This window comes from Oncorhynchus masou, chromosome 12 (genome assembly GCF_036934945.1).
Source record: "Oncorhynchus masou masou isolate Uvic2021 chromosome 12, UVic_Omas_1.1, whole genome shotgun sequence".
Taxonomy (NCBI): domain Eukaryota; kingdom Metazoa; phylum Chordata; class Actinopteri; order Salmoniformes; family Salmonidae; genus Oncorhynchus; species Oncorhynchus masou.
The window spans coordinates 80,671,767-80,696,281 of NC_088223.1; the positions used below are offsets into that span (position 1 = coordinate 80,671,767).

The 24,515-nt window shown below is 41.4% G+C and overlaps 1 protein-coding gene across 10 annotated transcripts in view; it reads left to right on the forward strand.

Annotated features, from left to right (window-relative positions):
* Nucleotides 1-2,389: 2,389 nt before the first annotated feature.
* The window catches only part of LOC135550919 (CMP-N-acetylneuraminate-beta-galactosamide-alpha-2,3-sialyltransferase 4-like), a 28,408-nt gene continuing 6,282 nt past the window's right edge, over nt 2,390-24,515 (forward strand). Inside the window, exons 1-10 of one of the 10 annotated variants that reach the window (XM_064982152.1) lie at nt 2,390-2,547; nt 7,342-7,427; nt 14,223-14,294; nt 15,023-15,098; nt 19,903-19,977; nt 20,613-20,710; nt 21,134-21,197; nt 21,412-21,507; nt 21,632-21,821; nt 23,336-23,479. In XM_064982152.1, coding sequence (XP_064838224.1) covers nt 14,273-14,294; nt 15,023-15,098; nt 19,903-19,977; nt 20,613-20,710; nt 21,134-21,197; nt 21,412-21,507; nt 21,632-21,821; nt 23,336-23,479 — 765 coding nt within the window. In that variant the 5' untranslated portion in view covers nt 2,390-2,547; nt 7,342-7,427; nt 14,223-14,272. Of the gene's footprint in view, nt 2,548-2,773; nt 3,022-7,341; nt 7,428-14,222; nt 14,295-15,022; nt 15,099-19,223; nt 19,403-19,902; nt 19,978-20,117; nt 20,158-20,612; nt 20,711-21,133; nt 21,198-21,411; nt 21,508-21,631; nt 21,822-23,335; nt 23,480-24,515 lie in introns of those variants that run through there. The other 9 variants (XM_064982151.1, XM_064982153.1, XM_064982149.1 and 6 more) reach the window with 9 other exon arrangements.

Sequence of the window (24,515 nt, forward strand, 5' to 3'; positions counted from 1 at the left end):
GTGTATAAGATATTAGTTTTGGAATTGTTAGTTAGATTACTTGTTGGTTATTACTGCATTGTCGGAACTGGAAGCACAAGCATTTCGCTACACTCGCATTAACATCTGCTAACCATGTGTATGTGACACATAAAATTTGATTTGGGAGAGACAGAGGTTGAGAGCCATGCGTCCTCCGAAACACAACCCAACCAAGCCGTACTGCTTCTTAACACAGTGAGCATCCAACCCGGAAGCACCTAGTCAGCGTGCACTGCAGTCGCTAGTGCGCGATGAGACAAGGATATCCCTACAGGCCAAAACCTCCCTAACCCGGACGACGCTAGGCCAATTGTGCATCACCCCATGGACCTCCCGGTCACGGCCGGCTGCGACAGAGCTTGGGCTCGAACCCAGAGTCTCTGGTGGCACAGCTAGGCCTTAGACCACTGCGCCACCCGGGAGGCTGCCGAGAATATCTTATACAATGTTGCAAGTTCACTAGCGCAAGCTTCAGGCCGGAACTAAGTTAATAGTTGATGCAATATTTAGTTTGTTGCAGACAGGCATGCGTAGCCAATGTGATTTATAGGATATTTATTTTGATCAGGACATTTTTCTACCTTGCTTGTTGAGTGTTTTGCGATTGTTAGAGGGATGGGACTTTCTTTGCCTAGGAATACTGACTGTTTATTTGGCAGCCAGTAAGCTGAAGGTGCACCTCCACTACCAGCTGTTCCTACTACCACTTCCACATCCACTTCACCGCCCTGAGCTACAAGACCCCGGGCTGTGGGGTGGAGCATGCCCACCTGCTTTCGGATGTCATCCAGAACCTCCAGGCGGACTCCCGGGACTACCACAGTTGCTCCCTATCCTTCCTTCTGTGGGCTGACCAAGGCCTGCTCAGCCAGTTCAAGGAGGCATGTTTTTCTCCCCAGAAAAAAACTAAAGCTGATTCAAAGGGGTTTGGGAGATTTCAAAACTCCTCCACGAAGGACTTGCATGTTTATCCTCAATGAAAGGTGGCTATCGATGAAGGGAGGACACTCTTCCGTTCGCCTATTAACGGATTGACATCTCCTCGACATCCTGGTCACGGAGGAGAGAGGGTGGAGGACGGACTTTTCACCAAATGAAACAAGGCCACAAATGTCTGCCACTTTGAAATTCACTTACAAACCAAAAATCAGTTTTAGTTTTTCATAATAATTTTGCCAGATACTAAACATACAGTGCCTTCAAAAAGTATTCATACCCCTTGACTTATTCCACATTTTGTTGTTACAGCCTGAATTCAAAATGGAGATAAACAATTCTCACCCATCTACACACAATAGCCCATAATGACAAAGTGAAAACATGTAAAAAAAAAAATTTTTTTGCTAATTTATTGAAAATGAAATACAGATATCTCATTTACATACCCTGAGACAATACATGTTAGAATCACCTTTGGCAGCAATTGCAGATGTGAGCTTTCTTGGTACGTTTCGAAGGGCTTTGCACACCTGGATCGTACAATATTTGCCTATTATTCTTTTCAGAATTCTTCAAGTTCTGTCAAGTTGGTTGTTGATCATTGCTTGACAAACATTTTAAGTCTTGCCAAAGATTTTCAAGCAGATTTATGTCAAAACTAACTCAGCCACTCAAACAATATGGAGAGTGGTACTCTGTAAAAAATACATAGTATACAATCGGTGACTCAATGTCATATTTATCCTGATACCAGATTCGAATTGACGCAACCCTAACAATATTCCATAAAAAATCTGCCGTTTCCAGCTACAATAGTCATTTACAATGTCTACACTGTGTTTCTGATCAATTTGAAGTTATTTTAATGGACAAAAAAATGTGCTTTTCTTTAAAAAATAAGGACATTTCTAAGTGACCCCAAACTTTTCAACTGTAGTGGACGTTGTCATAGTTTGTCTATTTGATTATTGATTGATTGTACATTGGCTAATATTTTATTTTATTTATTTATCCATTATTTTACCAGGTAAATTGACTGAGAACACAGCAACGACATGGGGAATAGTTACAGGTGATGAATGAGCCAATTGTAAATGGGGGATTATTAAGTGACCATGATGGTTTGAGGGCCAGATTGGGAATTTAGCCAGGTCACCAGGGTTAACACCCTTATGATAAGTGCCATGGGATCTTTAATGACCTCAGAGAGTCAGGACACCCATTTAACATTCCCGTCTGAAAGACCTTACCCTACACAGCACAATGTCCCCAATCACTGCCCTGGGACTTTGGGATATTTTTTAGACCAGAAGAAAGAGTGCCTCCTACACCACTTCCAGCTGCATCTGGTCTCCCATCCAGGGACTGACCAGGACCAACCCTGATTAGCTTCAGAAGCAAGCCAGCAGTGGTATGCAGGGTGGTATGCTGGATGGTAAAGGTAGATTTCGCTCTCACGTCGGATCCTTACAAGGCACCCGGACCCTCGTCCCTGATACCTCCGTCTCCCTCTCCTGCGAGTGACGGGGATGAGGGCATTTTCGAGCGTCTAAAGTAAATCCTTCCCGCCCGACTCTCCAGTACGGGGTGAGTAATCTCTGTCCTGATATCTAGAAGCTCTTTTCGGTCACAAGACACATACAAAATACGTTTCAAATAACGCGAAAAAACATACACAATTGCACAATTAGTTACGGGATCGTAAAATGGCAGCCATCTCCTTCAGCGTCATTCTCATTGTACAGTTGGTAAAAACCGAAAGATTCTGTAGTGACAAATTTCCAGTGAATGGCGCATGCGTTTAAGTGTAGCCTAGAGGTCATCGGGTATTTGTCCAATATAGTGCGTAAAAGCAGTTGTTTCTTGACAACAGTGTTTCAAATGGTGTACTTTTGAAAACATCGTCTTCAAATATTGTTATCTTTCTGAATTGTGTAATATTTGACCCTAAACAATAGTGAGACGCATAGCCACCATCCCTCAGTCTTGTATGCATTTATCCACTGTATAGACCTACCTTCAGCTGACAGCTACAGGGAACAATAGTTGTGGTTCTCCAGGGTAAGTTCTCGGCTTTTCTTCGGTTTTCTAAATGTATTTACTATTTTCTAAATCTATTTATTGTAAGACATTCATGAGTAATAATACATGTTTATTAAATGTAACAAGTTGTGGACTGCTGGTAAAATTCAGAATCTTTGGCATGAATAACAATGCGAGTTGCAAAAACACATGGCATCACTGAATAATGTGTATTTTGTGTATAATTTATTGAATTCATTCAATAGAAGACCCCTTTTAATGTGCTTAATTTTTCAAAACAATAATGAACACCATAACATTTGATATATCCTGAGGAATCATATTTTTTCATAATCCTAAAGAGGTTATGAATGTAGAAATGTGACTAATCACATAAAGTGAGACTGAGCAATTCTGACTCGTCAACTGGGGTGAATTTCAGTCAACTAAGTGAAAACACTTTTTAGGCTGTTTGTGAACAGTCACATTGAAGTCATCTTATCCTTGATGCAGGTGCTTCTCAAGGAACTAATAGGGAGTGACTACAGGCTACTATTTCAAAATGCTTATCTGATGTAGAGATACAAATTCAAGGTGCAGTGTTTGTCTTCTCTGTGAAACACAATCAACCTGATCAATTTCACATAGAAATGTTTAGTTATAGATCTGTTGTTCTCAATGAAAGCAAGTCGAAGAAGAGGTAGATCTGTTCTATGTGCGTTATTTATATGCTTCCTGTTCTTAAGTTTAGTTTTTGCGTCTTTTACTTTACCTTTAAGTGACCTTTGTTTTTTAAAAAGAGTGGATATCCACTCTACTTTGAGGTATTTTTATGAGGCTTTGTTAAGACAGGTATGGACACATATGGGGAGATAGAAATGAGGGAAACACAGGAGGAAGGGTGGAGACAGGAAATGAACCCCGTTTCCAGTGGGGAGCCATGTGCTTGATGCCGGGTTCTGAAAAAAAGCATTATTCACTAAAATGAAAGCATTGTTCACTAAAATGGTCTGTTTCCGTCCTGTTGGGGCAGGTCTATTGGTTACACAGTAATGTCTGGGAAAGTTTCATAATGATGATGTAGATCCTGCTAAGATTGTGCTGGTCTGGGCAATGAGTGGTGAGTTCTATAATGACAATTGGTGTATTATACAGCCAATGGTAGCACATCTTTCCCACTGCAACCTTGAATTGCTTCACCATTACTCTAATTTAGGCATGTCTGTGTGTGTGTACGTGCGTACTCTCAAATATATTTCAAATTGCAGTGGTACTTCAGCCTACAGACACCATCAAGATTGGGGTCATATTTTGTTTACAAATGTGTCACAAACAACGTAGGATGTGCCACTTTCAGATGAGTGGGCTGGGACTATATATTTACCTGGAATTTGCTTTGGCATCTCTTACCACCTCTGCCACCATCGCAAGCAGTTAACCAATGTTTTCTGTTTGGTAGAAAGCTGAGTGGTGGGGCTGGGAAAGTATGTATGTAATGTAACCACTCTCAAATTCACTACCATGTGAGAGTTTCACTACCTTGTGAGTGGAACAACTACAGATCCACAGTAATGACCATATTTCAATCAATGGTATGAAAATGATTTTGGAAAGCTCAACCCCTGACCTTAATTGGTGATTTAGCGAGATAGAGAACTTATCAAAAATGTTGTTTTTACAGAGAGTCAAGTGTGGTCTTGGTGCTGTTTCCTCCTCTGTGTGTTTTCCGGTTTAGTCAATGTTTCACATCCAATTGACACAGCAATAGTTTCTTGTGTTTCTTTCTTCTTATACGGGTCATTTGTTATTTTCAGGAGTGTGACATTCATTTCCATTTTGGTCATTTAGTTTATAACAGAGTGATTTACAGTCAGTGCATTCAGATAAGGAAGGTAAAACAACTACATATCACAGTTATTGCAAGTAAAATCTTCCTAAAAAACAGCAGTTATTAGCACAATTGGCGGTGGTGCTATTAAGTGCAATAACAACAAGTACAACAGTTGTGTGTTAATTTAGGATACCACACAACATTCATTCTATTTTGCTTTATTTTTGTATTTTTTGTTGTTGTATTGGCTTTGTGCCATACTGTCTGTAGAAATTACAGTGAATGGACGATATAGCCTAATATTCAATCCCAAACGGTGTTCTGTACGATTCGAACTGCCACGTGTGACGTCAATGATACTATTAATCCCAACTAATCTTCAATCTTAACATAGGCCGTCCGAAGCAGAAACGCAAAGCATTGGACCCGCAAAGCATTGTTCTTATTAACTGACTTACCTAGTTAAATAAAGTTAAAATTATATATATATGCTTAGGACGGTTGGCAGGACCATAAAATCAATAGCTCTCACAATGTTCTCTTGTAGAATCTTTCTTTGCGTAAATAATAAGGCTAATAAGGCTCAAATTCACTACCATGTGAGAGTTTCACTACCTTGTGAGTGGAACAACTACAGATCCACAGTAATGACCATATTTCAATCAATGGTATGAAAATTATTTTGGAAAGCTCAACCCCTGACCTGAATGGGTGATTTAGCGAGATAGAGAACTTATCAAAAATGCTGTTTTTTTACAGAGAGTCAAGTGTGGTCTTGGTGCTGTTTCCTCCTCTGTGTGATTTCCGGTTTAGTCAATGTTTCACATCCAACTGACACAGCAATAGTTTCTTGTGTTTCTTTCTTCTTATACGGGTCATTTGCTATTTTCAGGAGTGTGACATTCATTTCCATTTTGGTCATTTAGTTTATAACAGAGTGATTTACAGTCAGTGCATTCAGATAAGGAAGGTAAAACAACTACATATCACAGTTATTGCAAGTAAAATCTTCCTCAAAAGCAGCAGTGCTATTAAGTGCAATAACAACAAGTACAACAGTTGTGTGTTAATTTAGGGTACCACACAACATTCAATCTATTTTGCTTTTTTTTGTATTTTTTGTTGTTGTATTGGCTTTGTGCCATACTGTCTGTAGAAATTACAGTGAATGGACGATATAGCCTAATATTCAATCCCAAACTGTGTTCTGTACGATACGAACTGCCACATCAATTTTTTTACCTTTATTTTACTAGGCAAGTCAGTTAACAACAAATTCTTATTTTCAATGACGGCCTAGGAACAGTGGGTTAACTGCCTGTTCAGTGGCAGGACGACAGATTTGTACCTTGTCAGCTCGGGGATTTGAACTTGCAACCTTGCGATTACTAGTCCAACGCTCTAACCACTAGGCTACCACTAGAAACTATTAATCCCAACTAATCTTCAATCTTAACATAGGCCGTCCGAAGCAGAAACGCAAAGCATTGGACCCGCAAAGCATTGTTCTTATTAACTGACTTACCTAGTTAAATAAAGTTAAAATTATATATATATGCTTAGGACGGTTGGCAGGACCATAAAATCAATAGCTCTCACAATGTTCTCTTGTAGAATCTTTCTTTGCGTAAATAATAAGGCTCACCCCAATTAGTCGACTAGTAGATTGTTTGGTTGTTATGCTGTTAGTCGACTCAAATTGTTTTAGTCGAGCAGAAACAAATATATACAGTACCAGTCAAATGTTTGGACACACCCACTCATTCCAAGGTTTTTCTTTATTTTTACTATTTTCCACATTGTAGAATAAATAGTGAAGACATTAACACTATGAAATAACACATATGGAATCATGTAGCAACAACAAAAGTGTTAAACAAATAAATATATATTTTATAATTGAGATTCTTCTAAGTTGCCACCATTTGCCTTTATGACAGCTTTGCCGCATACGAAAATGGTTTCTTGAGTAAGGCACCTCCAACATGCAGGTGTGTTAGCCAAGCTCATTGCTTTCTGTGGTGGTGAGTCAGCCAGCGGGAATATACGGAGTGTCGGGGTTGGTAATGATCTCTTGTTACGCCGTGATTGACTCAGTGTTATGTCACTCATGGGAACAACAATTCCAAGCCCCTTGGGTGCTACCATAGAGTTACATTCAAAGTGCCCATCCAAGAAGGCTCAAGGTCGCAGATAAAATGACATCAAATCACATTATATCTACCGTAGCTTTGATTGGACTGATGTCAACATCATACTTTCAAAATCTTAGCGAGCAAGATAGACAAGCAGTCATCATCATGAATCAAGTCCACAATCTACTGGCAAATCCTTTTCAATCCTTGTCATATGAAGAGAAATTATAGAAAAAACATATTGGTGCTCATTGGACATAAATATTACACAACTATTTGGAAATGGCAAATTCAAAAATGAGTGATTTGGAAGGAATCATTGGCTAACTGCATACGTTGGAAAGCAATCACTAGCCTGCTATTCAGTGGAGTGGATGTGTGGTCCAAATTTAGGTTTAAGGGTCTCTTTGATGCCAGCATTTGCCCGCAAGAAGGACAGCCGCACCACCTTTCTTTTCAAGTGAGGACAGCACAACAAGGTGAGTCAAAACAAATATTGTATGCTGCTGCATAAATTATGTAATATGACAGGGAGATATGCATACTGTAGCTAAGAAAGTGATACTAAGTGTATGTTGTGTAGTTAGCTGTTAGTAGCCTACGTGCCTCACCCTAATAATGTGGTCATTTCCCCCTCATAACTTAACCTACTGTTCTGACTTAGTGGTGCACATGTAGCCTATAGCATGTTTTAGAGAAATGTAATCATCTAAAAAATAACGCAGAGAAATGGTTTAAACGTAATTACGTTATAAGTAAAATCACCCTATTTTGTGCTTGGAAGTGAGATTTCTGTACAAATAGGATAAGTTTAGCATGATAGGCTAAGCTATTAAAGGGAAAGCAGACATGTTGTTTTTCCTGTGTCACATTGAAAGTGCCGCCCTTGGTATTTCCGTTTGATTTTAGCTTTCTGCGATCAGTGACCCCCTGCTGGTGAAGAATCGGCAGTACATTTTCTTCAAAAGGAATTATGTAACACCCAAACATGGATCACGTTAAGATATCCAGCCAATCGCAATTGACTGGATATCAATGTCTCATTCAATTGAACTAATAAGTAGAATTACCAGATTTTCCTTTTCAGGTGGACCTTTTAAATAATATCCAAATTGATTGGGTTTCTACAATGAGACAATTTAAACTTTTTCCACATTAACCTACATGAAGGAACGCTCTCAAGTTAATTTAAAGTTTAATTCACAAATGGCTATACAGGTTTGATTTATCATTAAAATTGATCAATCAGTAAAATTTGCTTTTGCAAAGCACATTCAGTAAACCCCAGTACTGACGGAAGTCCCGCCTCCAGCGAGAATCCCATGGGGCTTCAGCCTTAGGGAGAGGTGAACCTAGTGGTGAATGTAACCTAACATTTAAACTACTGGTTACACTTTTATGATAATCCAGAGAATCCCAATTGATTGGGTATCATCATCTCATTCAATTTAATAGGTTCAATTGTCAAACAGAACTTTTTAGGTTCTTCAAATTAAATGATACATTTTAAACGTTGCAATAGTAACCTAGATGAACCAACTTCCCAGGTTAAGTAAAGTTTAATTCCCAGATAGCCTATCCAGGTATGATTAATCATTATCATTGATTAATTAATTAAATTTGCTTTTGCAAATTCATTCACATCCGACTCCCACATTACTGGTATAGTACTGATGGTTCATTAACATCTATAAATAGATTTAAAAAAATTGTCTTTGCAGCTTCTAACGTATCCCAAAACTAAACTTTGGAAAAATGGGAAAAACATTTTTCCTTTCAAATGTTCTAATAATGTGCAAGCTATCAGAGGGGGTAGTCCCCACTCGCCCGCTAATTAGTGAACCTTCACTCATAAAAGGATTGATCTCTGACCTCAGCAGCGATACCAACCCTAATTATGCCATTAGCGGAAAAACAGCAGACATGGCGGACAACGCTCTCCAAAATCAAACATCGGGCTTGGGCCTCGTAAATGTTCTCTCCAGTCTAGCCCTGATGTCTTGCCATCTGAGATTGGCATCGGTCCAAAACCACAGTGCACAGCTGAAGCATGAGCAGGTAATGGTAGACATAAGGGGACAGGTGGAGAGAACCGGAAAACCAATGACAAATGCATAAAAGGGAAAGATTCTGCTATCTCTGGAACTGCCTCCCTCATGTGTCCCTCAGTCTTCTCCTCTTGGCCATTCGGCACTGAGTAATATGGTGCCTCTTTGCCAACAAAGCCAAAGCATGGCTTCTCCTCTTGGCCTTTCGGCCCCAATTTTTCCACCTGAGGAAGCCAAATCTCTCCGCCCGCTTGTCGTAGAATACCTTGACAAACTGGTCAAGAATTTCCCCACCTTTGACGCTGTTCCAAGTCAGCCAAACGATACTGAGACGTTCCTAGCTGACATAGAGGACGCATTGGATGGCTAACCGGATGCTACGGGTTCTGACAGAGTTTACCTGTTGAAGTCAACATTAAATAGACACGTGACGGGGTTCATTCAACACATGCTAAATGACTACGCTAAACTTGCCATAGCTTTGAAATTAGAATTCAGTGGTTTTGCGACTCGCAAACATGATAGCTAACTGGCTAACATCGCCAAACAAGCTCGGAACGAACACCCACAAGCGTACTATCATAGGCTTCATTCAGCTTACTTTGGTCTACTCACTGAAACAGGAATGGAAGAGCTGTTACCATTCAAACAAATGTTTCTATCAAACATGTATCCCACCTTCATTACCTACTTGGGCCCTGGAGCCCACGTTGGCTTGCCTATCTTACAACTCAGAGAGAATGCAAGCACAGCTTTTGAGGTATCAAAAGTTCACAACGCTAAGAGCCCTGACCACTCGGTTTTGAAGTTTGACCAGGAGCACTCACTCCAGTTAGAGGGCTCATTATCAGGTATTGGAGCGTTGACGGTTTCAACAACGGTTTCTACCACGAAACCACGATTCCAATAACCTCCGCGGTCAAAATAACTGTAAAGTACTTCGCCATCGAAACGACTACCGCTACAATTGACCTGTTCGCTACGTTCCTGCACCCGATCCACACAAAGTGTCAGAGCACAAGGGTAACAAAGGGTTAAAGGACGATCAAAACGTAGACCAATGTTCTCTAGAAGTTCCACTACGTGAAGAACTAAAGTGAGAAACATTTGAGAAAAGGGTAAAAGATAAGTCAAAAGGACTAGACGGGGAATTACTGGACACCAGGTTCGCAGGAATTAACACCCATTGCAAGGACGTTAAAATTCAAATTTATCTTGCTCGAGACCATATCCAGAGCCCGCTTGATCAAGCCAAGCCCACTCAAAATCCGAAAAGTCGATCTGCTTTCACCTTGAACAGAAATGGCACATCACATCGTTGCGAACGACCACTCCACTTTGTGGGGAATATGTCCACTAAACACGAATCTAAACGCCCATATCTGGAAAGACTCCTGGAAGACTGCTTAACTGTGTTGTTACCTACCCTTACCACCTGGGGGCGGCCTGTCAGGAAGTCCAGGATCCAGTTGCAGAGGGTGGTGTTTAGTCCCAGGCTCCTTAGCTTGGTGATGAGCTTTGAGGGTACTATGGTGTTGAACGCTGAGCTGTAGTCAATGAACATCATTCTCACATAGGTGTTCCTTTTGTCCAGGTGTGAAAGGGCAGTGTGGAGTGCAATAGAGATTGTGTCATCTGTGGATCTGTTTGTGCGGTATGCAAATTGGAGTGGGTCTAAGGTTTCTGGGATAATGGTGTTGATGTGAGCCATTACCAGCCTTTCAAAGCACTTCATGGCTACGGACGTGAGTGCTACGGGTCTGTAGTCATTTAGGCAGGTTGCCTTTGTGTTCTTGGGCACAGAGACTATGGTGGTTTGCTTGAAGCATGTTGGTATTACAGACTCAATCAGGGACATGTTGGAAATGTCAGTGAAGACACCTGCCAGTTGGTCAGCACATGCCCGGAGCACACATCCTGGTAATCCGTCTGGCCCCGCAGCCTTGTGTATGTTGACCTGTTTAAAGGTATTACTCACATCGGCTACGGAGACCGTGATTATACAGTCGTCCGGAACAGCTGATGCTCTCATGCATGCCTCAGTGTTGCTTGCCTCGAAGCGAGCATAGAAGTGATTTAGCTCGTCTGGTAGGCTCGTGTCACTGGTCAGCTTGCTGCTGTGCTTACCTCTGTCGTCTGTAATAGTTTGCAAGCCCTGCCACATCGGACAAGCGTCGGAGCCGGTGTAGTATGATTCAATCTTGGCCCTGTATTGACACTTTGCCTGTTTGATGGTTCGTCACCGGGCATAGCGGGATTTCTTGTAAGCTTCCGGGTTAGTGTCCCGCACCTTGAAACCGGCAGCTCTACCCTTTAGCTCAGTGTGAATGTTGCCTGTAATCCATGGCTTCTGGTTGGGGTATGTACGTACAGTCACTGTGGGGACGACGTCGTCAATGCACTTATTGATAAAGCAAGTGACTGATGTGGTGTATTCCTCAATGTCATCGGAAGAATCCCGGAACATGTCCCAGTCTGTGATAGCAAATCAGTCCTGTAGTTTAGCATCTGCTTCATCTGACCATTTTTTTATAGACCGAGTCACTGGTGCTTCTTGCAGAACACCTTCTGTATTCTGTTAGACAGGTAACTCTTTATCCACAATATAGCAGGGGACGTAAAGCCATAACACATATGTTTTTCCAGCAGCAGACTATGATGGGTAATGTCAAAAGCTGCACTGAAGTCTAACATAACATCCTCACAATCTTTTTATCATCAGTTTCTCTCAGCCAATCATCAGTCATTTGTGTAAGTGCTGTGCTTGTTGAATGTCCTTCCCTATAAGGGTGATGAAAGTCTGTTGTCAAATTGTTTACTGTAAAATAACATTGTATCTGGTCAAACACATTTTTTTCAAAACTTTACTTAGGGTTGGTAACAGATTTGTCTTTCATAATTTGTTCAGATATACTTGGATTTGTCGTATCAGCGGTTGTTGTTGGCATGTCATGCCTAAGTTTGCTAATCTTGCCAATGAAAAAAATCATTAAAGTAGTTGGCAATATCAGTCGGTTTTGTGATGAATAAGCGTTTGCCTTTTTTTTATTAATTCAAGGTGCTCCAAGGCTTTGTACTATCATTCTTTATGTCATTTATCTTTGTTTCATCGTGTAGTTTCTTCTTTTTATTCAGTTCAGTGACATGATTTCTCAACTTGCAGTATGTTTGCCAGTCAGTTGTGCAGCCAGACTTATTTGCCATTACTTTTGCCTCATCCCTCTCAACCATAATTTTTCACTTCCTTATCAATCACGACGATTTAATAGTTTTTAGTCATTTTCTTATTGGGTGCATGCCTATTAGTAATTGGGATAAGCAATTTTGCAAATGTGTTAAGTGCAGCGTTTGTTTGCATCTCATGACACACCACAGACCAACAAATTTTCTTTACATCAACAACATAGGAATCACTACAACATGAATTGTATGTCCTCTTATACACTATATTAGACCCAGCCTTTGGAACTTTGGTTTTCCTATATATGACTACTATATTGTGATCACTACATCCGATGGATCTGGATACTGATTTTAAGCACATTTTCTGTAAATGTTATAACGTTGTATTGCTACCACTGTATCATCAAATGTATTATCTAAGTTTCAGAGATAGTCAGAATATGAATGTCATCTGTTACTAGCCAGTTATTAATTTCATGAACCTTGTTTCTTAAGCTACATATGTTAACATGGGCTATTTTGAGCTCTGTTCTGTGATGCTTTTCATTGCTTTACTAGGAAGCTTAGCAGAGGTAGATATTCTCATGTTATTTATGTTAGTGCAGGGTGAGCTGCACACAGTTGCCTTCCTACTAGGGGATACCACCTCAGTACAAACAGCATAAATCTGGTTCATAGGCACATGATTGCTGCATTCAATAGCTGTAGGATCAGCAGAGGCATTCAGGGCAGTTAGAGGGACATACATTAGGTTACTTACATTGTGTCTACCAACGCCCCTGGTATAATGTACATTTGCTAAAGCATTATGACGACTCAGAGACACAATGGTAGGGATTAACGTTTTTGGGCTTGGGGCATTGATAAGTCATTGTCTCAACGTAGCCTTATAATGCTGTGAAAGGATCCAGGAACCCAAATGATTTGGTTGGATCCCATACTCCTTATAAAACGTGTTTTGTTTCCAAAAGGTATCAACATTTTCAACAAAATTACACCCATTGAGTTGCAATAATCACGTAGCCAGTTGTGAAGAGAAAGAATCCTGCTAAAACGTTCAATGCCACATGAAGCGCTGGAGCTGTCTGCAAGCACAGCTCCATGAGTGAGATTTCCAACTGCTCAACTCCGCTCACATGCTCTGACCCCCTCACATTGACTAGGTACTAGTCCTATATACCTATATAGCCTCGTTACTGTTATTTTGTTACTTTTTTTCTTACTTTAGCTTATTTTATTTTGTGTTTATTTATTTTTGCAAATATTTTCTTACTTAAAAAAAATTCTACATTGATGGTTAAGGGCTTGTAAGTAAGCATTTCACGGTAAGGTCTACACTTACATTGTATTCGGCACATTTGACAAATACAACAAAATGTGTGTTAGTGATGCTGAATTGTTTTTACATATAGGAATATTATTTTTAACAAGATATCTTTTTGACAATTTCGCAGTATTATTTTTGCACTAATTGGTTGTACCTGCACCTAAACTCCAGTATTTTTCCTTCATAGCTTGTTCTCCATCTTCTTTTTAAATAAGGAGCCAATTTGTTTTCAGCACTTTTATTTCCATGATTGACCAAAACATTTTATTATGGCTCTCTCGTGTCCCAATATGTTTGGACTATGGAATCTCAATAAAATCACATGATTTAATGGCAAAGCATGTAGAATCGCAATACATATCGTATCGGCACCTAAGTATTGTGAAAATATTGTATTGTGAGGACCCTGGCAATTCCTAGCTAGTGTGTGTGTGTGTGTGTGTGTGTGTGAGAGAGAGAGAGAGAGAGAGCTTTTGTGTGTGTGTGTAGACCAACCTATGAGGGGAGGGAGGAAAAAGGCAGTTGTTACAGCTGACTGGTGGCTAGCTGATTGGGCAATCTATTAAGTGGGATGTTTCTCTCTCTCTCTCTCTCTCTCTCTCTCTCTCTCTCTCTCTCACTCACTCACTCACTCACTCACTCACTCACTCACTCACTCACTCACTCACTCACTCACTCACTCACTCACTCACTCACTCACTCACTCACTCACTCAGGGTGAAACCATCACCACAAACACTCCAGACATGAGAAGGAGCAGGTGAAGATGTCCCTGAAGAACACCAAAAGTAAGTGATTTAAACCAGTATTTCAATGAATTATATCCAATTCTATCAGTTTGAGAATTAACAGATGCTTCAGATTTCAGATAACCTAATGCCAGGTAATTTAGTCAGTTATGTCTAAACCAGTCATGGTATTATGTTATTGTATATTCTGCTGTTGGGTTTTCCTTAACATTAGTCAGTTCAAATGTGAGGGGAGGTTAGTAAAAAAAAGGGCTTTTCTTTGTGAATATATTGAAATGTGTTGCTTGTAACGCCTTATTGTTAATAAGCACCCCAGACGTTGTCTTGTTGCTACTTTGCTATGTGTAATCTGTTGAAGAACAGTTCCGTTACCATTTGTCAAATTTCAGGACGTTTTCACTGTCTTGAAGTTCACTTAAAGTTCACATTTTCAATGACTCATATATTATTATCTGAAAGGATAAACTGATCCTGGATTGATATATACAGCCCCCAGAGCTTGAGTTTGACCAGTCTTTTTTTGTTATTTGTGTCACTGCATTGCACAGCATGTTGCACTCGCCTGGGTCAAAATCGGCTAGTGAAAAATATTTTATTGCATTAAATTGAAATAACAAATGCCCTTGTGTCTTCAACACCACCAGGGAAATTATTTTGTGTCTGCCTTTCTTTTACGGATTTTGACCCAGGCGAGTATGGCATGCTGTGCTGTGAAGCGTGCAAAAGGTATCTGTACATTAAAATCACCCCCCTGTCTTACTTTGCAGCATGGTCCAGAGTACTTGTACCTGCGCTGCTGCTGTGCTGTGTGTCCTACTACTATTCATATTTCTTCCTTCAGAGGTAAAGCTCCCTTTTGTCTTCATTCAGCCACCTGTCCCTCCTCAAGGTCCTTCTACATTTGACAGGATTTGAGTGCTACAGAGGATGGCAGAGTTTATGTAAGCACGGTGTGGCTTGTAAGAGAGATACAGGTTGCGTCTCAAATGGCACACTATTCCCTATATAGTATGCTACTTTTTGACCAGGGCCCATAGGGCTCCGGTCAAAAATAGTGCCTATTGGCCCTGGTCAAATGTAGTGCACTATATAGGGAGTAGGGTGTCATTTGGGACGTACCCATGTACTCTTTAGCACAGTTGGGGGGAGAGATTAAGCTTTGTTCAGGGCTGCCCTGACCAGGCACCGTTAGAGAAAGACAGAGGAGAAGCTCAAAGTCTCTTTGCATGAGGCGTTGGACAAATGCAAACACAACGTTGCTTTGCACGTTATCTTTTTGGCCAAAATGTTAGATAAGTGGGTCTGCTAGACTTCGATAAGCGGCACATTTTATTCAGTATAGCTATCTAAACAGAAAAATTACAGAACATTACAAATTGTACGTATAAGAGAAAAATAGAGCAGTACCGATGACAGATAGCTTCGACCAGACCATCCCATCAAGTTCAGGATTTGCATCTTTTGACCAATGGGTAAAATTATATGTTAATTGTCTAGATAAAATTGTCTAAGAAAACCAGTAGTCCAAACCACGTCTGTCATTATCCGTTCAAAGGTTATTTGAGTTTTTACCCTTGTATGATTGCAGAATTACTGTGACTAAATCAATGGAGGCCAGAGAAAAAAAAGTGGTCAAAAATCAGGAAAATTGCACTGCGTTAGCTAGGCTGGATTCTGTGCCAGAATTAAGGCTATAATGGCTTACCTGACAGGCTCACTTTCCAATTGAACTTGTCATCTTTCATCTCAAATCTGCAGGACATAAAACAACATAGAGACATGACATGTAGTATTTTCATATTTTAGTATATACTTTTCATATTAATTAGAAATTCCTGTTCTTTTTCAAACTTTTCTCACAAAAACAAGCTTTTTATTTTCAAAGTCTTTTACATTTAATTCAGCTCGTGTCATGATAATTTAGCTTTAAGCTACCTGTGGAAACAATTTTGAAGACGACAACAACAAAATGTAAAATCATCAAAAGTTATGAGATACCTGCACCACTATGTCAACAGAGTTCAGTGCTTATTATTGCATTCATTAGGTTGTGAAAAAAATATATATAATGTAGTTATATGTTAGAGAAAGAGCCCACTGAATGATTCATAACATGAATATTCATATTTGTCTTGGTAAAATGTATTGTATAACATAAGGAAGTGAAATTTCACTTAAATATCAGCGTGTTTTCACCCACTCTTTCATCCACTTTTATCAAATGATAAGATATTCACCCACCCACTCTTAGTAGAGAACCCTTTGAATAACCCTTTTAGGTTCCAGGGACAGTACCAGTCAAAGGTTTGTACACATCTACTGATTTCAGGGTTTTTCTTTATTTTTACATTGTGGAATAATAGTGAAGACATCAAAACGATGAAATAACACAAATGGAATCATGTAGTTACCAAAAAAGTGTTAAATAAATCAAAATATATTTTATATTTGAGATTCTCCAAAGTATCCACCCTTTGCCTTGATAACAGCTTGGCATTCTCTCAACCAGCTTCATGAGGTAGTCACCTGGAATGCATTTCAATTAACAGGTGTGCCTTGATAAAAGTTTCTTTCCTTCTTAATGCATTTGATTCAATCAGTTGTGTCGTGAGAAGGTAGGGGTGGTATATAGAAGATAGCCCTATTTGGTAAAAGACCAGGTCCATATTATGGCAAGAACAGCTCAAATAAGCAAAGAGAAATGACAGTCCATCATTACTTTTAGACATGAAGGTCAGTCAATCCTGAAAATTTCAAGAACTTTGAACATTTCTTCATGTGCAGTCGCAAAAACCATCAAGCGCTATGATGAAACTGACTCTCATGAGGACCGCCACAGAAAAGGAAGACCCAGAGTTATCTGCTGCAAAGGATAAGTTCATTAGAGTTACCAGTGTCAGAAATTGCAGTCCAAATAAATGCTTCACAGTGTTCAAGTAACAGACACATCTCACCATCAACTGTTTGCTGCAAAGAAATCACTACTGAAGGACACTAAGAAGAAGAAGAGACTTGCTTGGGCCAAGAAACACGAGCAATGGACATTAGACCGGTGGAAATCTGTGTCTTTGTGAGATGTAGAGTAGGTGAATGGATGATCTCTGCATGTGTGGTTCCCACCATGAAGCATGGAGGAGGAGGTGTGATTGTGTGGGGGTGCTTTGCTGGTGACACTGTTAGTGATTTATTTAGAATTCAAGACGCACTTAACCTACATGGCTTCTGCAGCGATACGCCCATCCCATCTGGTTTGCGCTTAGTGGGACTATCATTTGTTTTTCATCAGGACAATGACCCAGCACACCTCCATGCTGTGTAAGGGGTCTTTGACCAAGAAGGAGAGTGATGGATTGCAGCATTAGATGATCTGGAGTCCACATTCCTCCGGCCTAAATCCAATTGAGATTGTTTGGGATTAGTTGGATCGCAGAGTGAAGGAAAAGCAGGCAACAAGTGCTCAGCATATGTGGGAACTCCTTGTTGGAAGTAGTGCCAAGTGAAGCTGGATGAAAGAATGCCAAAAGTGTGCAAAGTTGTCATCTAGGCAAAGGGTGGCTACTTTGGAGAATCTAAAAAATAAAGGAAAACTCTTTAATGAGTAGGTGTGTCCAAACTTTTGACTGGTACTGTAGTTCTACCTGGAACCAAAAATAGTTTTACTATGGGGACAGCTGAAGAACCCTTTTGAAACCCTAAGTGTGGCATAACCTTGGACAAAGTGGTGTGTGGTATCCCAGGAGGTCTACCCTGGGGGATGTAATAGAGTGGAGGTACGTGAGTCGACATTGGCTCCCTCTGCTGGGAATACAGGAGGGCACCTCAACACGGACAGCTAAATAAAAGGAGCACCTAAGTTATTTCTTTGATATATTTATTTTCTGTCTTAGTAAAGTTGTTTTTTGCGGACTAAAGCCTCACTGTCTCTGTGTCAATCTGCATGCTCAACCCAACACCTCACGGTTTACCACATATGGTGGAGATGCGGGGAACTCAATAGATTTGGGTGCCGTGGGGTCGAGTGTGCGGAGATTACCATGGATGAGCTGGTGGCTCAGTTCATCCTCAGCCAGCAAAAGCAACAGGCTCTCCAGGAGCAAGCGCTGGAGCTCCAACAAAACCGCAGACTGGTAGCTGTGGTAGCCCAGTTGAAGGTTGCGAGGGCTCAGGAGTCTGGCCCGAATCAGTTCTTGATTCAGTTAAGGAAGGAAGATGACGTGGAGCCGTATCTGTGCACCTCTGAGAGGACGGCACAGCGGGAATGATGGCCCAAACCCCAGTGGGCCAGCCTGTTGGCACCCTACCTCTGGGAAGGCCCAGAAGGCCTACTTTGAACACTGACCAGGCCGCAAATTATGAGGAACTCAAACGGGAGATACTAAGCCGTTATGGGTTCAATCTCACACGCCGTGCACAACTGGTCTATGACTGGGCCTTTGACCCCACCCTGTCCCCGCGTGCGCAGATAAGCGACCTGGTGTGGCTGGCTACTGACGGAAGTACCGTCCCTCCCGATGCTCAGCAAACTTGTCCTGGATAAATACCTTTGGGCACTGCCCTACGAGATGAAGAAGATGGTGAGCATGCAGAACCCCCAGAGCCTGGAGGAATTGCTGACAGCGGTGGAAATTCACCAGAACACCCAGGACCTGCTGAGAGGGGCCCGAGCGGAGAAAGGAGATGCGGCGAGGGGGGCGACCAACACAAAGAGAGGCGAGGAGCTGAAGGGGGCCCGGACGGAACCAGCCAAGGCTGTGAAGCGGGAGGGTGACTCAAACCGACGACGCCGGCGGCTGCTGGACCCCGATCAGAGACTCTGCTATGAGTGCGGTGAGCCGGGGCACCTCGCGCGGAGCTGTCCCGGCCGGGAGGAGGCCATGCCCTCCGCACCCCCCAGCTCTGGGACAATCCGGATGGCGAGTTACGTCACTTCCTGTTGGGCGCACACCGAGAAGGAAGAAAAGGAAAAAATATGGTGGCCTGTGCAACCCAACCCCCGCTACAAGAGGTGTCCACTGGGCCCGAGTCGGACCCAGAGGAAGGAGACGATCCCGCTCCGGCAAGCAAGCCACCGTGTGAGGAAGACCTCAGGCTCCCCTTTATGGAGGTGGAGGCCCAAGACGGACCTCCCGACACGGGAATCCTCACAGGTCAGTTCGGGATGGCCCAATTAGAAAACCCAAATCCCCAGAACGCTAGAGGCCAGGTGATTATGGTGGATGGCGTACTGTTACCTGGGGTGATTGATTGGTGCTACCCCCACTTCGCAATCAAGCATAATTTATTGTATCAGGTAGTAAAGCATAATGGGGAGACAAAAGACTTGTTACTCATACCCAGACAGTATGTTAGGACTGGTTTGCAGCTTGCCCACACCCACCTGTTTGGGGCACACAAGTTGTTTTTGCGGACTAAAGCCTCTCTGTCTCTGTGTCAATCTCTGCATGCTCAACCCAACACCCCACAGTTTACCACAGGTGGCTAATTTCTACCACAGATATCCACAGTGGAAACCGACGTTATGTCCCCAGCTGTTGGTTCCCAGTTGAGAACTTTAACCATCCCAGAGACCCCATACTGTGTGTGTTTCAGTCGAGTCTCTATTTCAATTGTGTGTTTCTGTTTCGTTTCCATGTTCTGTGTCTTTCAGTAGTGAAAGGGCTTTCAGTAAGGCCCTCTGTGACAGCTGGAATATCTCTCAGAAGTGGGAGAGACTCAACTTCAAGTGAGTAATAAAGTCTACTTGATAAGAAACATGGAGGAGAGGAGGGGGGAGTTGATTTGTTTTTATTCTTTCTTTCTCCCTCTTTCACTCATTCTCTCATTCTTTATCCCTTTCTTCCTCTCTCTCACCTTCCGCTGCAGATAAGATGAAGCTTTTCTTTCTCAACTGCCAAATATTTGGGTAATAGGCTCTATTTGAATAATTAATGTAAATATAGCATAGAATGAAAAAAAATGCATCTGCAACTTTGGTAGTGACAACAATATCACAAATGGCCATTCAAAACATGTGCGTGTTTCTCTTATGTTTTTTAAAAACTTTGTTGTTTCTTGGAAATGTGACCAGTTAGGTGTGTCATGTTTTGCCATGGTAACAGAAGTTTTTTTATTTTGTTAGACCGTTAACAAACGAGTTTGGTTTTGCAATGATACAATGAGTTTGGGTTTGTTTCTCAACACAAGTGTAATTCTTAACAAATTCGTATCTAAATCAGGCTTTGAAGAAAGTATATAACATCTAACTTCCTTCCAAAATCATAGTTATTTTAAGTGAGTCTATGTAAGTCTATGCCACATTGATTTAATATTTTCTTTTCAGCAGGTGTATGTATTTCTACCTGTGTTTTGTCCTAACAGTGTGAGCAGGAATGCTCAACTTTTCTTGAAGCTGGAGGATTTCTTCTGGCGACGCTACTTGTCCACGTTAGCCTTGCCTTATGGTGTTAAGGGCAGTGGTATGTTGTCACCATCCTCCACTTCAAAGGGTATTTCCAGTGGTGGCTGGTGGCATTTTAAATAGAATGGCAGGCTTATTGTAATGGCTGGCACGGAATTCATGGAACGGTATCAAACACATCAAACACGTGTTTGACACCATTCCATTCAATCCATTTCTATGAGCCGCCGTCCCCTTCACCAGCCTCCTCTGGGTACTTCATACAAAATGCATATTCTGTTCAAGGTGCTTTTCAGTGTGCTTTTATTTGAATTATGCTTTTGGACTCGACTAGTGCATGTTATGTTATTCTTATGACAGTGTTATTACTGACATGTAATAGAAAGCATCAATGTTACTAGTGTTATCTGCATTAACCATATCTGTGTCTCATGTTTACATTTCTTGTGTGAGATGCTTATGTTAATTTTCTGTTTTCCAGAGCTTTTTCTCATGAAAGCATTGGCAGCCATGTCTAGCTATGACATGCCTGAGACGATAAAACAGTTAGGTGAAAGTATATCTCATCCCTGACAATGACGCTACTGTAGAAACTAGTTATTGTTTGCATAAGATTACAATCTAGTTTATGAATCTATTGATGTTAATATTTTATTCTGCTGACAGTTGACACATTCCTGATGGACAATTAATGTTTTTAAAAGGTCTACCATGATACCTTGGTTGAGCTGTACTGTTTTGTCCTCTTCCTGCCCTCAGTTTGCCTTGCAAAACCTGCATGGTGGTTGGAAATGGGTTCGCGATCAAGAACACCTCGTTAGGAAGTGCCATTAACAAGTATGACATAGTGATCAGGTAAAGAGACTGAGTGCTTTATGTCTTGCTATGTCACATTTATTTCACATTATGTCATGGTTATAACAGCAGTATGTAGGCTGTGTGACTATGGTTCATGCAATGTCTTATTGGTCATACCCAGATTGAACGATGCACCAGTTCGGGGGTATGAGGCCGACGTGGGGAACAAGACTACCATGCGCCTCTTCTACCCTGAGTCGGCTTCCTACAACCCCAGCATCCACAATGACCCTGACACCCTCATGGTCCTCGTGCCTTTCAAGCAGCAGGACGTGCGCTGGCTCAAAGAGATCCTGTACAATGAGAAGAGGGTACTATACTGGATGTGATATTTTCAACACAAAGACAGGGATGCCCATTACTCCCCATCTACCTTTAAGACAACATATGATGAGATGAAGTAAGGTTTTATTGTCTGTTTATACAGAAATGTGCCTTGTAACTTTAAAACTGATTACAGGACATACAGTATTATATATGAGGTAAAAAAACATGAATGGAGGACAGGGGATTATGCAACTGATTACTCTTTCTAGTTAGTCTAGTCTACCTCTTTCTGTGTCATTCACACACATACACACACACACACACACATACATCCATACACACACTCTTCTCTCCCCAATGCCACGTTAAAACACCCTGTTCGTTTAAACATGATCACCCTCACATGCTGGAACATTGTATTTCCCACCCTATCTCCCTACCCCAAGGCTCTGTTAGTAGGTTGTGTTGGAGCAGTGTCTAATAATAATTTTGAAAGGAACGGCCTTGGGGTGTAGGGTCATGCCACCCTCATTTACACAGTAGTCCAATTCTAAGAGGGACGAGAAGGCACGTGTGAGCAACCAATGACTGGACAGGAGTTAATACTTAGATCTGTTGTAATTTCCACGCTAGTTTAGCACATACAGTGCTGTGAAAAAGTATTTGCTCCCTTTCTGATTTTCTACATTTTTCATACTGAATGTTATTAGATCTTCAACCAAAACCTAATATTAGATAAAGGGAACCTGAGTTTGCAAATAACCCCAAATAATTATACAAATTTTATTTATTTAAAAGTTATGCAATATCCAATTCAACTACAGTAAGCATTTGGTTACAGTCATTGCAGCTAAAGGTGGCACAACCAGTTAATAAGAGTAAGGGGGCAATAACTTTTTCACACGGGGGAATTGGGTGTTGCATAACTTTGCTAATTAAAGAAATTAAATAAGTGTACTTTGTTTTGTTATTTGTAAACTCAGGTTGCTTGTATCTAATATTAGGTTTTGGTTGAAGATCTGATAACAGTCAATATCAAAAATAGAGAAAATCAGAAAGAGGGCAAATACTTTTTTACGGCACTGTAAAATTAAGCAATGTATTGGGAACGCATCCTTAGCAAACCTGGGTTCAAATACAATTTGACATATTTCAAATACTTCTAGTGTTTGGTGTAGTCTGCCTGCAGTCCTAGGTGGGTAGGGTTTGCACTTTTGCAACAATTCCATTGCGCCTTGCTAGCTCAATCAAACTGAGCAAAAGTATTTGAAATGATTTCAAATAGTACTTGAACCCAGGTCTGATTCTAAGTAGTGTGCTGGTGTGGATATTGGCCCTGCTAAGTAGTGTGCTGGTGTGGAATGTAAACCTACTGGTGAAGCTGTTTTAACCAGAAGCCGTATTTATCAAGCGTCTCAGAGTAGGAGTCCTGATCTAGGATCAGTTTTGCCTTCATAATGAATAATCAGCACACTTAATCTGAGACACTTGATACATACGGACCACCCAGGACTCTTTCGAACTAGACTCACTCTATTCACCCTATCTGTGGCTTCAGATCAGAAAGGGCTTCTGGAAACCCCCTCCTGAGATCTGGTTGGGTAAAACCAGCCACATCCGCATCCTGGACCCCTACTTCCTGCAGCAAACGGCCAGCCGCCTGCTCCGCTTGCCTCTCAACACACCTCCAAAGACCAACCAGGTGAGAGCTGCAATGCAAATAGTCTGGGTAGCCAATTGATTAGCTGTTCAGGATTCTTATGGCTTGGGGGTAGACGCTGTTTAGAAGCCTCTTGGACCTAGAATTGGCGCTCTTGTACCGCTTGCCGGATTGGTGAAAGGTATGTTATGGGACCTTTGCTTTCAACTATACAATCACATACTGATCAATGACTAGCTCAAAGAAGGGAAGACAGGAGGATACATTTTCTGTGTGGTCCAGTGGTTTCTCTGATAGAGAAAAATATATATTTATTGGAAAAACTACAAGAAGGGGATAATATTTATGAAGGACATTGTAAACAAGAACGGTAACATTGTCACACAAGCATTTAACAACAGTGTATGGAGGTGTATACTCAATACAAAAATAGAACCAACTCACCATGGCTCTGCCACAAAATTGGAAGAGACAATGACTTAAAGATGAAGTAAAGAAGAAATTAAATAATCGGTCTGTCTGCTATCCAATCAAGCCTTTTTTAGATCAACAGATGACACAAAGTGCTATACAGGAAGCCAGCCTAAAACCCCATCAGCAAGAAATGCAGATGTATAAGCAAGATGGCTCGGAAAAACTCCCTAGAAAGGCAGGGACCTAGAGAGGAACCAGGCTCTGAGGGGTGGCCAGTCCTCTTCTGGCTGTGTCGGGTTGAGATTATAACAGTACATGGCCAAGATGTTCAAACATTCATAGATGACCAGCAGGGTCAAATAATAATAATAATCACAGTGGTTGTAGAGGGTGCAACAGGTCAGCGCCTCAGGAGTAAATGTCAGTTGGCTTTTCATAGCCAAGAAGTCAGAGTTAGAGCACACAGGTGCGGTAGAGAGAGTCAAAAACAGCAGGTCCGGGACAAGGTAGCACGTCTGGTGAACAGATCAGGGTTCCATAGCCGCAGGCAGAACAGTTGAAACTGGAGCCGCAGCACGACCAGGTGGACTGGGGACAGCAAGGAGTCATCAAGCCAGGTAGTCCTGAGGCTTGGTCCAAGGGCTCAGGTCCTCCGGGAGGGGAG